The 12,919-nt window shown below is 35.4% G+C and overlaps 1 protein-coding gene across 1 annotated transcript in view; it reads right to left on the reverse strand.

Moving 5' to 3' along the window:
* The window catches only part of rxrab (retinoid x receptor, alpha b), a 56,719-nt gene that overhangs the window by 33,554 nt on the left and 10,246 nt on the right, over positions 1-12,919 (reverse strand). The window contains exon 2 of the mRNA XM_016542007.1: positions 5,048-5,179. Within this exon, the coding sequence (XP_016397493.1) occupies positions 5,048-5,179 (132 nt within the window). The remainder of the gene's footprint in view (positions 1-5,047; positions 5,180-12,919) is intronic.

A 12,919-nucleotide genomic window follows, 5' to 3' on the forward strand; every position in this document is an offset into this window, starting at 1 on the left:
CCTTAGTGGAACTAGCCACAAAGCCCCTGCAGCCCACTTCCACCGGGTATACTTTCACTGTCCAGCCCCGCTCCTCTGCCTCAGCTGCCAAGTTGGCAGTTTAATGATTGAGTCATGAATGGCTGATTTTAAATATGGTCTGGTATGACTGATTGAAATTTTTATAAGACTAAACTGGTGATTTTTAAAGTGGGGTACATGTACCAGAATGGATATTTGGGAATATTTAAATGTTACTTTGTTAAATGAAATTACTAGATTAAATTAGATGATATAATGTATTTAAAGATTACTAGATGAAATATAATGAATAATGCATTTAAATAAATAAATTAATTAAATTAAATTAAAATAAAATATATATAAAACAAACCTAAAACTTATTTTATTTCAGATAGATGCCAAAACAACATTTCTCATTTTCATTTAGTTTAAGTACTAAAATAACTAGGCCTACACTCAGAAAAGTCAGTTTTCTTTTCATTAAGTGTAAAACTTAAGTAACTAAAAACTAAAACTTAATAAAAACTATATAGACATTAACTAAAACAATGATGGAAACAATGACACAACAAAATTACTAAAATTAAAACACAAAATATAAAAATTAAAATTAAATCTAAAATATGATATCAATGATATAATAGCACTCATGTATGCAAAATTATTTAAATTACATTTTAAACTATATTTACAATTACATTTTAACTCTAAAAGACTGAAATTGAATTAACTCAAAGTATTTGCAATAATAATAGTGATGTTTGCATTACATCAAGCCTATCACTAATAAACAGAAGAACAACTGAAGAATATATATATATATATATATATTGGTGCCCTGAGAACTGGAGCTTATACTGTGTGTCTGCCAATTTGAGCCCAGCAAGCTGTTTTGGGGGGAGGCATGTGCATTTCATTTCATTCTCACAGACCATCAGTGTCCTCCGAAAAGGCCAATATAAACCTCAGTCATTAAAGAGTCTTTTTAAAAGATCAAGAGTAACTATTCCCAGAATCTCAAAGGAAAAAGAGCAAGAATACACAATGATTTTTTTTTTTTATACAGATGAGTGATTTGTATTGCCGATAATGTTAATTTTCTCTATCTCTTCCTTTTGACTGAAGTAAAAAAAAAAATTGATAGGTGCAGTTTAACAGTGGGATGTCAGGAATGAGATAATATTTCATTGTGACCTCAGGAGCTGATTAAAGCTGATACAGCTCCAGGACTGATAGCTTCTGTGTCGTTAGCCGCTCCATGTGTGCACCACATCCACAGTCAGAATTATGGAATTAGATTGGATATTGAGATTTGCACTAAATGGAAACTGCTGCTTTTGAGTAGGTTCATGTATTTCTTCTAACTAGGGGCACTTTTATGATTTTTTTTTTTAAACAAACAGATTTTTGTTGCCTTAATTTTTTTCCATACTATCATAATTTAATTTTACTACTTTTCACATTTGTTTTATATATGTATTTTATTGTTCTTGTTTTTCAATCACTTTCAAGCATTAAATTGAATACATTATTACTTATTTTATACTATGACAATCTAAAATGAGAATGAGATAAACATATAATTTATAATTTCAATACAAATACATATCACTTCAATACAAATTATGACTGTGCCTCAGGCAGGGTTATTATTGATAACTAAAACTAAAACCATAAAATAACATTTTCATTATTTGAAATAAAAAAGCCAATATTTTTTTCATTTTTATTTAGTTACGCTGAAGTACTAAAATAACTAAAACTAAAAATTTAAACTTCACAAAAACTAAGTAACTATACATACATATATAGACAGTTTTTTTTCCATAAAAATATAATCAAACTTTTATCAAACGTTGGTGTACTTGTTTACAAAAGTGACAACAGTGTCAATGATGTGCTTGAGATAAAATATGAGACGTGATCAAGGCAAATATGATTTATATTGCATATTATTTCCAATAAAGCTGTAATTTTTGTCAAATTATTCAAAAATTGTGAAAATATTATTTGTGTGTATTTAGCATTGCCTACATAAAATGCTAGCTATGAAATTACCCTTAGCAAGACAAAGAAACCAGCTATTTCAAAAATGTTTATAAAAATGTCGTCTACATCACAGAATGTTATTAAACATACATAATTTGAGACATGATATAATGTTGCAAATAACAGTGTAGTGGAAATGACCATGACTTTTAGAAAAAAAAAAGCAAAAATGAATTCTCCTGTGATCTATGCCCATTATTATGAGTTGACAAATCGCAAAAAAACAAAACAAAAAAAAAATAGTGCGAGTGTGAAAAGTGTTTCAAGAGACTTAATTTCCTAAAAGTTCACAAGCACAAAAGTGCCCATAGCTGAAGAAACACCTGATTATAAACTATCAATGCTGTGTTGAACTACTTTCATTTTCAATTTCATGTCAAAGAGCACCGCCCAGTTCATCTTCGACAAGTTTTTTTCTTTTTTTTCAGTAAATCTCAAATGCCAGCAAAAATATTTAGTTTTCCCTCACAAGCATCTGTCACTTGAATCGCTGTGTTGAACTACTTTCATTTTCAATTTAATGTCAAAGAGTACCGCTCAGTTCATCTTCGACAAGTTTTTTTTTTTTCAGTAAATCTCAAATGCCAGCAAAAATATTTAGTTTTCCCTCACAAGCATCTGTCACTTGAATCATCCAACACATTACACATGTGATGTTAGCTCAGCCCGCTGCGGCACCTCCGTCTGCTTTATGGAGACAACTGCCTCGATCATCAGGAAGAAATTAGCTGAAGCACTAAGCTGCACAATCTTATTGGCTGATGGGCCCGTCCGCTCCATTTGAGGTCAGCCCAGACATTCCAGTGGATAATCTTTTCCATCCCTCCACTCTCTTGTCTTTCTCCCTCTCACACTCAGTCTGTTTTCCTCAAAGAGCAGCTACAGCACAAGGCTGGCTTTGTGTAGCCTCTTCACTAACGTTTTCTTGCTCAGTCAGTGTGTTTTAAGTGAACCGTATGGAGCTGAAATACATAACAGCCTTCATTCCCAGCTCTCCCTGCACCTTCCAGTAAAGATGATTTCTACAGCAAGCTAGTAATATGAAGCCTCCGAATTAGGGCCATCATCACATCACCACAGGTTCTGGAGAGTAGCTGAGCTATGTTTGCTTCTGGAGCTTCGCCCACTTTTCCAAGCATCCTGTTCTTTGTCCTGCTCGCTCTCTCTGAACTTGCAACAAAAGGCTGTAATTACGGCGGGCACAAACCAGAGAGAAAGAGCCATATTATAGCATTCTCTCACACTTCAAATACAGCCGCTCGCTAGGAGCTATAGGAACCTGTTTAGATTTATGCCAGCTGTGGAGATGACAGCTGCTGTGAACTTCTGAGATGGTCGTTTTGATGCAACCCACACATTTCATGCATTTTGAACCACAATATTTACACAAGTCTTCATGTTAAATGCCTGAGATACACAATCTCGCCTAAACATGCCATTGAGCTATCGACTAGCTACATATTCGTATGCTACATATTAACTGGTAACACTTTACAATAAGGTTCCATTTGTCAACATTAGTGAACTACAGTAGGTCACATGAACAATGAAAAATTGCTTATTAATCTTAGTTAATGTTAATTTTAAAGACCCACTGTGGTAAAAAATTTAGTTTTTTTAATGTTGTCTATCCGGTGTTTTTAATTGTGCTTAAAGACAAAAATGTGCAAATTCATCAGTCAACACCATTGCTGAGACTTTTCTCCTTTAAACTGCTGTGTACTAAAAACAGTCTCAAAAATGCAGTCACAAACATGTAACCAATCCTGTCAACTTGTGGCGTGGGGCTTTTCATATCATTAGCAAAGCGTTTCCACCTAAGGATGTTGATTTTTAGAAGGTAGCTGTCTGAGATGGCGAACGGGAATATGGTTTGTGTAACATAACACTAGCAACATATTATTAGCTGTTTAATAATAGAGTCATAATGATATCAATTACTGTTACGTGTCTGACGTTGTAGAGAGTGATGCATAAAATGCATTTCTATTCTGATACATTGACTTGTAGATGACCCTGTATAATTCGCTTTTACTCTTCTACTTCGCCATTGTGTAGCATTTGCTACTTCAGTTAACCAAGTGAAAGTGAAACAAGTAGTCCAAGCTGGTGTGACTTGAGTGGAGGCGGGGACTAATTTGCATATTCATAGGTCTACATATAATAAATGAGGTAAGGGTGTAGAGTTATACTCAAGTAATTTTAAAGCATGAATAAATAATTTTTACTGAAATCATTTAAATAGATTATTTTGGTTATCAAAAATTAGTTTTAAGGGATAAAATTAGTGACTGCGGGACTTTTAACATTTACTACTATGTTAACAAAATATGAACAAAAAGTTGCATCTGTTACTATTATTTAATGGACCTGAGCTGACATGAACTGACAATGAAAAGTTATATTTTTATTAACTAATGCTAACAACGAATAAAATAAATAGTGTAACAAATGTAATACTTATTGTTAGGTAATGTTAACGTTAACTAATGGGACTATATTGTAAAGTGTTGCCAATTAACTTCATATATTATCTCTGAAAGTGACAACTGGCTTTGAAAAATCAACAAACCTGGGGAAAACCAACTGAAAACAAAGAGACCTACAGCATGCGAATACATCATGTGCAGGAATAAGACCAGTGAAACGTGTCCATTAACGCAGGGGCCAGGGGAGACGCTCTCTATATGTGCTTTGTTGTAGCATGTTTGAACCAGAAACTATTTCTCATGAGTGAAACTGTATCTTGAGTTCAGTTTGGGAATGACAGGACTAGACATCCTACACTTGGAATGAAGACTGATTTTGCCCTACAGCGTTGAATCGCTGACGTTACGCGTAGATGATCTAGCAGTGTAGGGCAAAATCAGTTCAATGCAACTGCGCTAACAGAAACCAGATGGCTTACCTCTGAATTAAAATAACATTCAAATGTGTCTATGTGGCAAGCGCAGGTGCTCTGATGTGTTTGTGCATGTGAATGTGTGTTTTATACCTGTGGATATCCTGCGCTGTTGTAGCGGGTATGTACCCGTGAAGCCGGAGTAGCCATTGGGCGAACTGCCAGCGTCGCCCGGCCAGCTCCGCAAACACGGCGGCGCTACTGAGCAGGGGTTTTTCAGGAGCCCTGTGTGTGTGACACAAGAGAAGTGGGTGAGAGTCACTCACTTCCACTGCAATCAGATGAGGATTTCACACCAATATGAGAAAGGACACACTACACTTTACTCAAAACTGTTATGGATGGATCTCAGTTGAGTCTTCAATAAGCTGTACTTGAACTTACATGACAGTACAAAAGAAAATATAATTTCTCTTTCAAAGCCCAGGAGATGTAATGAAGTTTGGAGTTTCATGTACACTAAAATGTGATTTCCTTTGAAACAATTTTCACTTAGAAATTGATCATAAATTTCACAAATAATCACATTGTAATAATGTGCCAGTAACACACTGAATTAAATGTGAAATCTTGAAGTAGAAATACTGAAATAGTACTCTCTAATAAAACATACTCCCATAATCATTGTTTTATTTACAACTTCAAAAAAAGAATTTTTACAGTTTAGATATCAGTCAACGTCTCAGATGTTTCTGCTAAGAAAATAAGAAACAATTCTGAAAGAAAACAAGTTTGGTAGAAATTAATGAGAAATGTTTAAGTTCACACTGACTGTTATTTGTAGACTTGAGTATTCTGGCAAATCTGCACAGAGTTTATAACATTATTGAGATCTCTTATGAAACTAGACATGTGAGATTAAAAAAGAAATCTGATTTCCATTTGCTCTCCATTTAATCTTGTTGTTGTCTAGGATAAAAAGATTGGCAAAATGAAGTGATTTTTCTTTCCTGAGGAAGTGTCTTGAGTTTGGAAGTCTATTTTCCCCTCAGAGAAAAATGTACTTTATTTCTTACCATTGCAATTTTATTTCTTATTTTAAACTTCACAATTACTTAATTTTTTACTTAGGGGTAGCTGAACATTTTGAAGCGTCAAAGTTTTGGTAGAATGGACCTTCATGGGAAGAATACATCTCTCAAGTTTCATTTAAAATATCTTCAGTTGTGTTTCAAAGATGATCGAAACAAATGTACAAAACAGCATGAGGGTAAGTAAATGATGACAGAGTTTTCATTTTTTGGGTGAACTATCCCTTTAAGGCAGAAACTGGGTTTCCATACTTGTACTTACTTGAAACATCTGCAATTAATGAGTGTCCTTTTCTACAAGTTTCAAATTACACTTTTCAACATTTCAACAATTGTGTAATATCACGTAAAACCAGAAGTCATCTTTATGAGAAAGACCCATGCGTGAGTGTTTGTGACCGAACGTGTGTGGCCCATACTACAGTACATATCTCTGATTAATATGGAAATAACTTGACCTCAAGATGTTTTATTTGTTCGCTAGTAAAATTGCAAGTGCCTTATTTTCATCCATCTCTGAATATGAACTTTGAGACCACCCAATACTCTCAACTCACTATGACCTTGAGCAACAAAGGACACCTAGACACACACACACACACACACACACACACACACACAGACTAAAGGCAAAATCTGCAGGCACTCTTTATGAGACCCGGGATATTTGCTCCTTTCAAAGCCCTCATTTACGAGACCTTGATGAGAGGCTGTGCCACACAGAGCAGATACCTTTTTTCAAGGTTTCCATCTCATCTCTAAGACAATCAAGCTCAAGGTCAAAGATCAAACCTGCAATTCAATTCATCATGAACGTCATAAAAATCTCTCTTTCAAGGGTTCTTGATTAGCTCTTTAGAAAGGGGCTTGAGGGATGGACCACAGTATAGGCAGAAGTTGTTGCCTTAGACATGTGATCATTAGACAACCTTCAAGTGCCTTTTAGTAGCCTTGAAAGCTGCATTAGAGATGCATAGAGGTCGAGGGGTTTCAGTTTAAAACCTCCTGATCTTCTTTGTGATAGATTAGAATGTGTGATTTGACAACAGCGTATGCAATGAGCCCTGGATACTAAGATGTTTGCTCTAAAGATCAATGGCTGTATTTGACTGTCAGAGTAATGAAGACCTGCCACATATGTGCTATTATATTTTTTAAAAGACTCTAACACTGGGATAAATTGTAGTAATGACTGCCTAAGGCGGTTTTTAGGTTGTGCTGTGTCATATCCTGTCAGAACGAGAATAACTTCTTTGGCAATGCGGTTGAAATAGTCAAGATAGTATGCTGGAACAAAAGGTCTGATCCATAACCTTTCATGAGATGCTGCCAGGAAGAGACAGAGATGTTGCGATGGATGGAGAGAGAAGCAGTCTAAACTAAGAGAGGCTTTTAAAATAGCTGCAGAATTCCAACCATCCTCCTTATAGCTGCACACATAAACATAGACACAATCTTTACGAGACACAGACAAGAAAAGCAGACCCATAAGAAAATGGGTCAATGACACAATAATGTCCACGAAACACATGTGGCAATTTCTTAGAAATGTTTTTATATTTGTGACTGCGCTCTGGACAACGTCAAAAGTTACTATTTACAATGTGTTTTTGCATTCGCATATTTATGCTGGATTCACTCTCGAAATAGCAACAGTGATAACCATAACAATGGACGGACGGGACAAAAATATGTGAGAGCACCCTCCGTGATTTAGACTGATCCAGACAAGATCCAGTTCACGGACCAAAAACGTATGTAAACTTTATTGAGTTTTATATTAACCAGTAACCAATTCAATTCCAGTAATGGATGATAGAAAGTTCAGAAATGGTATGCGATTTATGACTGGCTTGAATTTAGTCCCACAACTAATCGGTTATTGATTTATTTTTTGCATCTCAAGTGACTGGATTTAGCAACTGAAAAAAAAAGACTCGTAAAAATTCAATGAACGTCAGATAAGCAGCGTGCACATTTCTGGTTAAAAATGAAAGGCCATCAACAGACACTTTAAATGGGAAGCATCGCTATTCAAATCGGTCGCTGTGATTTTGCCAAGTAAGTCATGTTCCTGGATCAACATAACTGTCCAAAAATATAAACTTAACCTAATCCCTACCCCTAAACCTAACCCTACCCATAATTTATTCCTAAAAACAGCGTGAAATGATAGCTGATTAACAAGGGTGTAGAAGCACCTAACCCTGATTGTAAGCCTAAAACAGATATTTCCTGAAAAGTTTTCCCTCAATTCTGATTGGTTAATTGGAATGTTGTTCCAGGATCAAGGATCCAGGAACATGTTGTACTTGGTGAAATCACGGTCAGCATTCAAATCAGCAGCAAGAGTCAAAGCTAGTCCACAGTTTAGTAAATGTTGGCAACCTCTTTTAAGTTATTCTTGACTGTGCTGCATTGACTGCTTTGATGTGGTGCAATAAGGTACACTGTAAAAAAAAATTCGTAAAATTTACGGTAAAAAACCGGCAGCTGTGGTGCCGGAATTTTACCGTAAAAAATACGGTAGCACATTGCTTTGATAATTTTATAAGCTACGTAGCTGCTTTTAAGACTCTGACGCAGGAAATCAAAATGTAGAACTTCATATTATTTGCTTTATTCAAGAGAAGGTCGAGCTAATGTCATTAGTACATCTCAGTTAAGATGCACGGTGGGTCACACTCACGGTAAAAAGCCTTTGATAAAAACAGACATCCAATTGTTATAATCATGAAGGCTTCTTCTTCTGCAAAAACATTCAAAATATTAAAGGGATAGCTCATCAAAAATGTACAATCTGTCAACATTTACTCACCCTCCACTTGTTCCAACCCTATGAGTTTCTTTCTTCGGCTGAACGCAAAATAAGATATTTTGATTCTTTTAGTGACATCATGTTACACTACACAGGTTTTTGTACTATCAAATGCTCTCTATAGCAAAAATGGAATCTAATATCACCTGCAAGAGGTGGTAATGTACAGTAGCAAATCATAGTTCAAGACTGTGAAGTAACTAAAGGCTATTGGCTATTAACATAAGGGACAAGTACTTCAATATGCATTTGTCACATGATTTCATGGAAAGGATTATAGGAAGTCTGGAAATATGTTTTTTAAACATTTCCAATTTAGAGTTATTGGTCATAAGAAATTCCCTGAAAATTTGATCACTCAAATCCAATTATGAGAGAATAAATGGAAAAAGAGGGAGAGAAAGTGAAAGAAACTGAACAAGCAATGGCAAAAAAACATCCAACTTATTGAAATCTACTCCAATATTTCATCAGCCAATTTTTTTTGTATTTCTTATGGAAGGAACAGCTTGGAGTGTTTATGGCCATTGGAGCGTCCTGTCCATTAATCTCTCTGTAGATCGCAATGGTTCAATGAAATTATGTGGAAAAATACTACGGAGAGGTTTTTAAAAATTGACGTCATCAATACAGAACAACAAATTCAGTCTTGAACATCTGATTGCTCGCACTCAAAATAACCAGCATGCACATGTGTAAACACACGCACACAAGGTTTTCTAGATATACGATGGGCTGGCTACAGGATGCCATCCTGTTTTTTTAGGTCTGTCTGCTTCGCTAGAGATGTGTAAAATATGAGGTCCATATATCCCTGGTGTATGACACATGAGTGCCTGTGAGTTGAGTTCATTTGGAAAGTATGTTGGCTATACCAAGAATAAATTTTAGCAAATATTTGGCTTTGCTTGCAATCATAACATTAATTATGTAGTGGGGAAGAATTATTTAGGGCAATTTGGAATACTGGAAGTGTCCAGAGGATTGAAAGAGAGAAACACTGAAGGTTTTGGAAACCACGGATTGGAAAAAATCGGATGAGTTCCTCAGAAGATGTTATAATTATTATATACATGAAATAGAGGTGCATATTATATAGACCAGTGATCCTCAAATCTGGCTCGCGAGATCCACTTTCCTGCAGAGTTTAGCTCTACTCTAATCAAACACACCTGAGTTTGCTAATCAATGTCTTCAGGATCATTAGAAAATCACAGGTAGGTTTGTTTGATTATAGGGCTGGAGCTAAACTCTGCAGGAAAGTGGATCTTGCGAGCCAGATTTGAGGATCACTGATATAGATAATCAGAGCAGATCTGACAAGAAGAATGAAGGAAAGTTAGTGTGGCGGTGAAGCTGTTCGACTCTGCCTGTTAATTCATACCGACTTTCTCTCTAAATCTCCAAATGAAATCTGAATTCTCAGAGATTGATCTTTCAAAGCTCAGGAGACTTTTTGGCATATGAAAACATATGAAAACTGACACTATTTAACGCAAATAAGCATAAACACGCACAAGCCCTGTTTATTCTATAGCAAATGGCTGTTTGACATGAAAGCAGACAAACGTTGTGCATTAGTTAGTGTGCGTTTACGCGTGTTCTCATCTCAGGAGCCGATTAGAGCTGTGTCTCCAGCAGGTAAATAGCCCCCCTTCCAGGCACACACATAAACACAGACACATCGCTCTGACATCCTGTTCCTCGTCTCCTCATTGTTCTCTTATGACTTCCTGCTGTACCAAATCACACACTCACCAATGTAAACAACTCTGAGAGAAAATAACAGCGAGCGAAAAAAAGTGTAAAACGAAGACAGCAAATGCTTCGTGTTCTGTCTTGCAAACATGCCGTCGGTTGAATCACATGCCGTCGCTAACAGTGCAAAGAATGACAGAATATCATGTCATTCCATCAACATTATGTCATGATACTGTATCACGTTACAAAACAATTAAATCAGACGGGTCTGATGGCTTGGAAAATCATCTGACCGGATGAGGGCAAAGGGTGAAAGGTTCATTCGTTCCTAAACATTCTTTAAAGTGCAACTCTAGTGCAACTTCACCCCGGAGACATCTAAATCTGTCTGGAAGGAAATGTACAAGCATAAAGGAGCCGAAAGAAATGTATAGCACAATTCAGTCTTATCTTTCACGCCCAAGGAAAATGAAAACCCTATATGCAATCTGCAATGATGTCATGCACAAAACATACTCCAACCACATATAAGTTGTGTTTTAAAGCAAGGAGAAGGAGGACAAATCGTCTCTCATTCTCTATACAAATAAAATAAAAAAGCGATGACATGATTTCATCTGAAAGACACAATGCTGTGGGGACATCACACATCCTAATCACACTCTAAAAACAGATTGTACTGACTGCATAATGTAAAAATGTATTTGATGACCTACTGGAGAAAAGATGGACAGTTCGCAGTGCCCTTCAGGATCTGCTGTAATGAGTTTACTTGGGCAGGCTAATTAATTAGGCAAACCAGAAAGTGTTTGGATTGAATGTGAATTTGGGATGTTCTCAAGGTCTCAAGGTACCAGAGCTGGAATGCGATCTGGTCAGTTATGCACCTCCAGTTCTCTTCCAGAGAAAGAGTGTCAGCCTTGGGGCGAACACATAGTACATACAAATGAACATACTTTACACGTACACAAGAAGGTGTCATATGTCAAAGCCGTACATCAATTTAAAGTGAAGTGACATCTACAGCTGCCATTGTTGAGAATACTTTGGAAGTGCCATTCCATTTCTCATTAAAAACTAATATTAAGTAGATAAAAAATAACACTGATTTTAAAATGACCCAGCGTTTTTTTAAGTCCTTAAACATATGAAGGGAAAACACATTGTTTTCCTCTTTTAAAATGGTTATTCAACAGCCATTGGACCAATCGCCACATGAGTCATGGCTCAATTATGTTATTAGGTACAAAATGGAGCTGGCACATTTACACAATCAACATTTGGTGCAATTACTAGTGCAGCACAGAAGTGGAGAGAAATAGCACCGCTGTTCAGTGCTGTTGTAATGACACTGTCGTCTGTGTTCTCTGACAGTGTAAAGTTTAATGAAAACGTAGGAAAGAATGTTGCTCCTGGGAATATAAAAGAGAGAAAGTAAAAGTAAATCTTGTCCTCACTTTGGTAAAAGTTGTAAAATTAGTGTGACATTTTTCATTTACAATGAAAATATGTCCTTTATAAGTGAGTATTAGGTAAACTTCAGTTTCAGGAGGAAAAATATCTTCAAAAAGGTATTACATTTATTTAATTTAGCACTTACTGTAGCTACCTATGTAAATGTAACAAATATTTTAAACCACTGTTTGTTTAAAAAAAAATACTTTGGTGCAAAAACAGTACAAATCATTCAGACTGGATCAAATGATGCCACTGAAAAAAAAAATTCATGAATCGGACATAACTGCTTCTCTCATAGCTCAATACTATAGAGCTAGAGAGGATGTTAATATTTTTTAGTGACGTCTGGGTATCACATAAAGTTATCTATGGTTCAGTGTAAAATTAAACTAAAAATATTCAAAATCTGAACAATTAATTCAAATACCATATGTTTAAGTTGAAGGACTAAAACTGAAATAAAAATAAAAGATGAATAGAAAAGCTGGTAACACTTTATTTTAAAGGGGTCATATGATGCTTTTTTAAAGATCCGTAACAAGGAAACCTTAAAATAAAGTGTAAAAAATAAAATATAAAAATGACAAAAGCACATAATAAAATGACTTAAACTAAAATAATAAAACTTTTACATTAAAATGAAAACCGTAAGTATAACAATAAAAGCTCATTCAAAATATTAATCAAATAAAATGAATGCAATACTAAAATAACACTGCAATGGCTTCAAAAGAATGTAATGAAGACGTTTGGGCAACTTTTATGATACGTTTCTGGTGTGCCCTTTTTGAAGCTTGAAAGCTCTGGTCTCCATTTAATGTAATTTACATGAAAAGAGAGGCCAGTATTATTCAAAACCAATATTTGCTTGTATCCCCCAGCAGGTCCTTATATATATATATATATATATATATATATATATATTCTGAGCGTGTGGTATGAAATATATAAAATTTA

This window comes from Sinocyclocheilus rhinocerous, unplaced genomic scaffold, assembly GCF_001515625.1.
Source record: "Sinocyclocheilus rhinocerous isolate Xijiao unplaced genomic scaffold, SAMN03320098_v1.1 scaffold157, whole genome shotgun sequence".
In the NCBI taxonomy this organism is placed as follows: Eukaryota; Metazoa; Chordata; class Actinopteri; order Cypriniformes; family Cyprinidae; genus Sinocyclocheilus; species Sinocyclocheilus rhinocerous.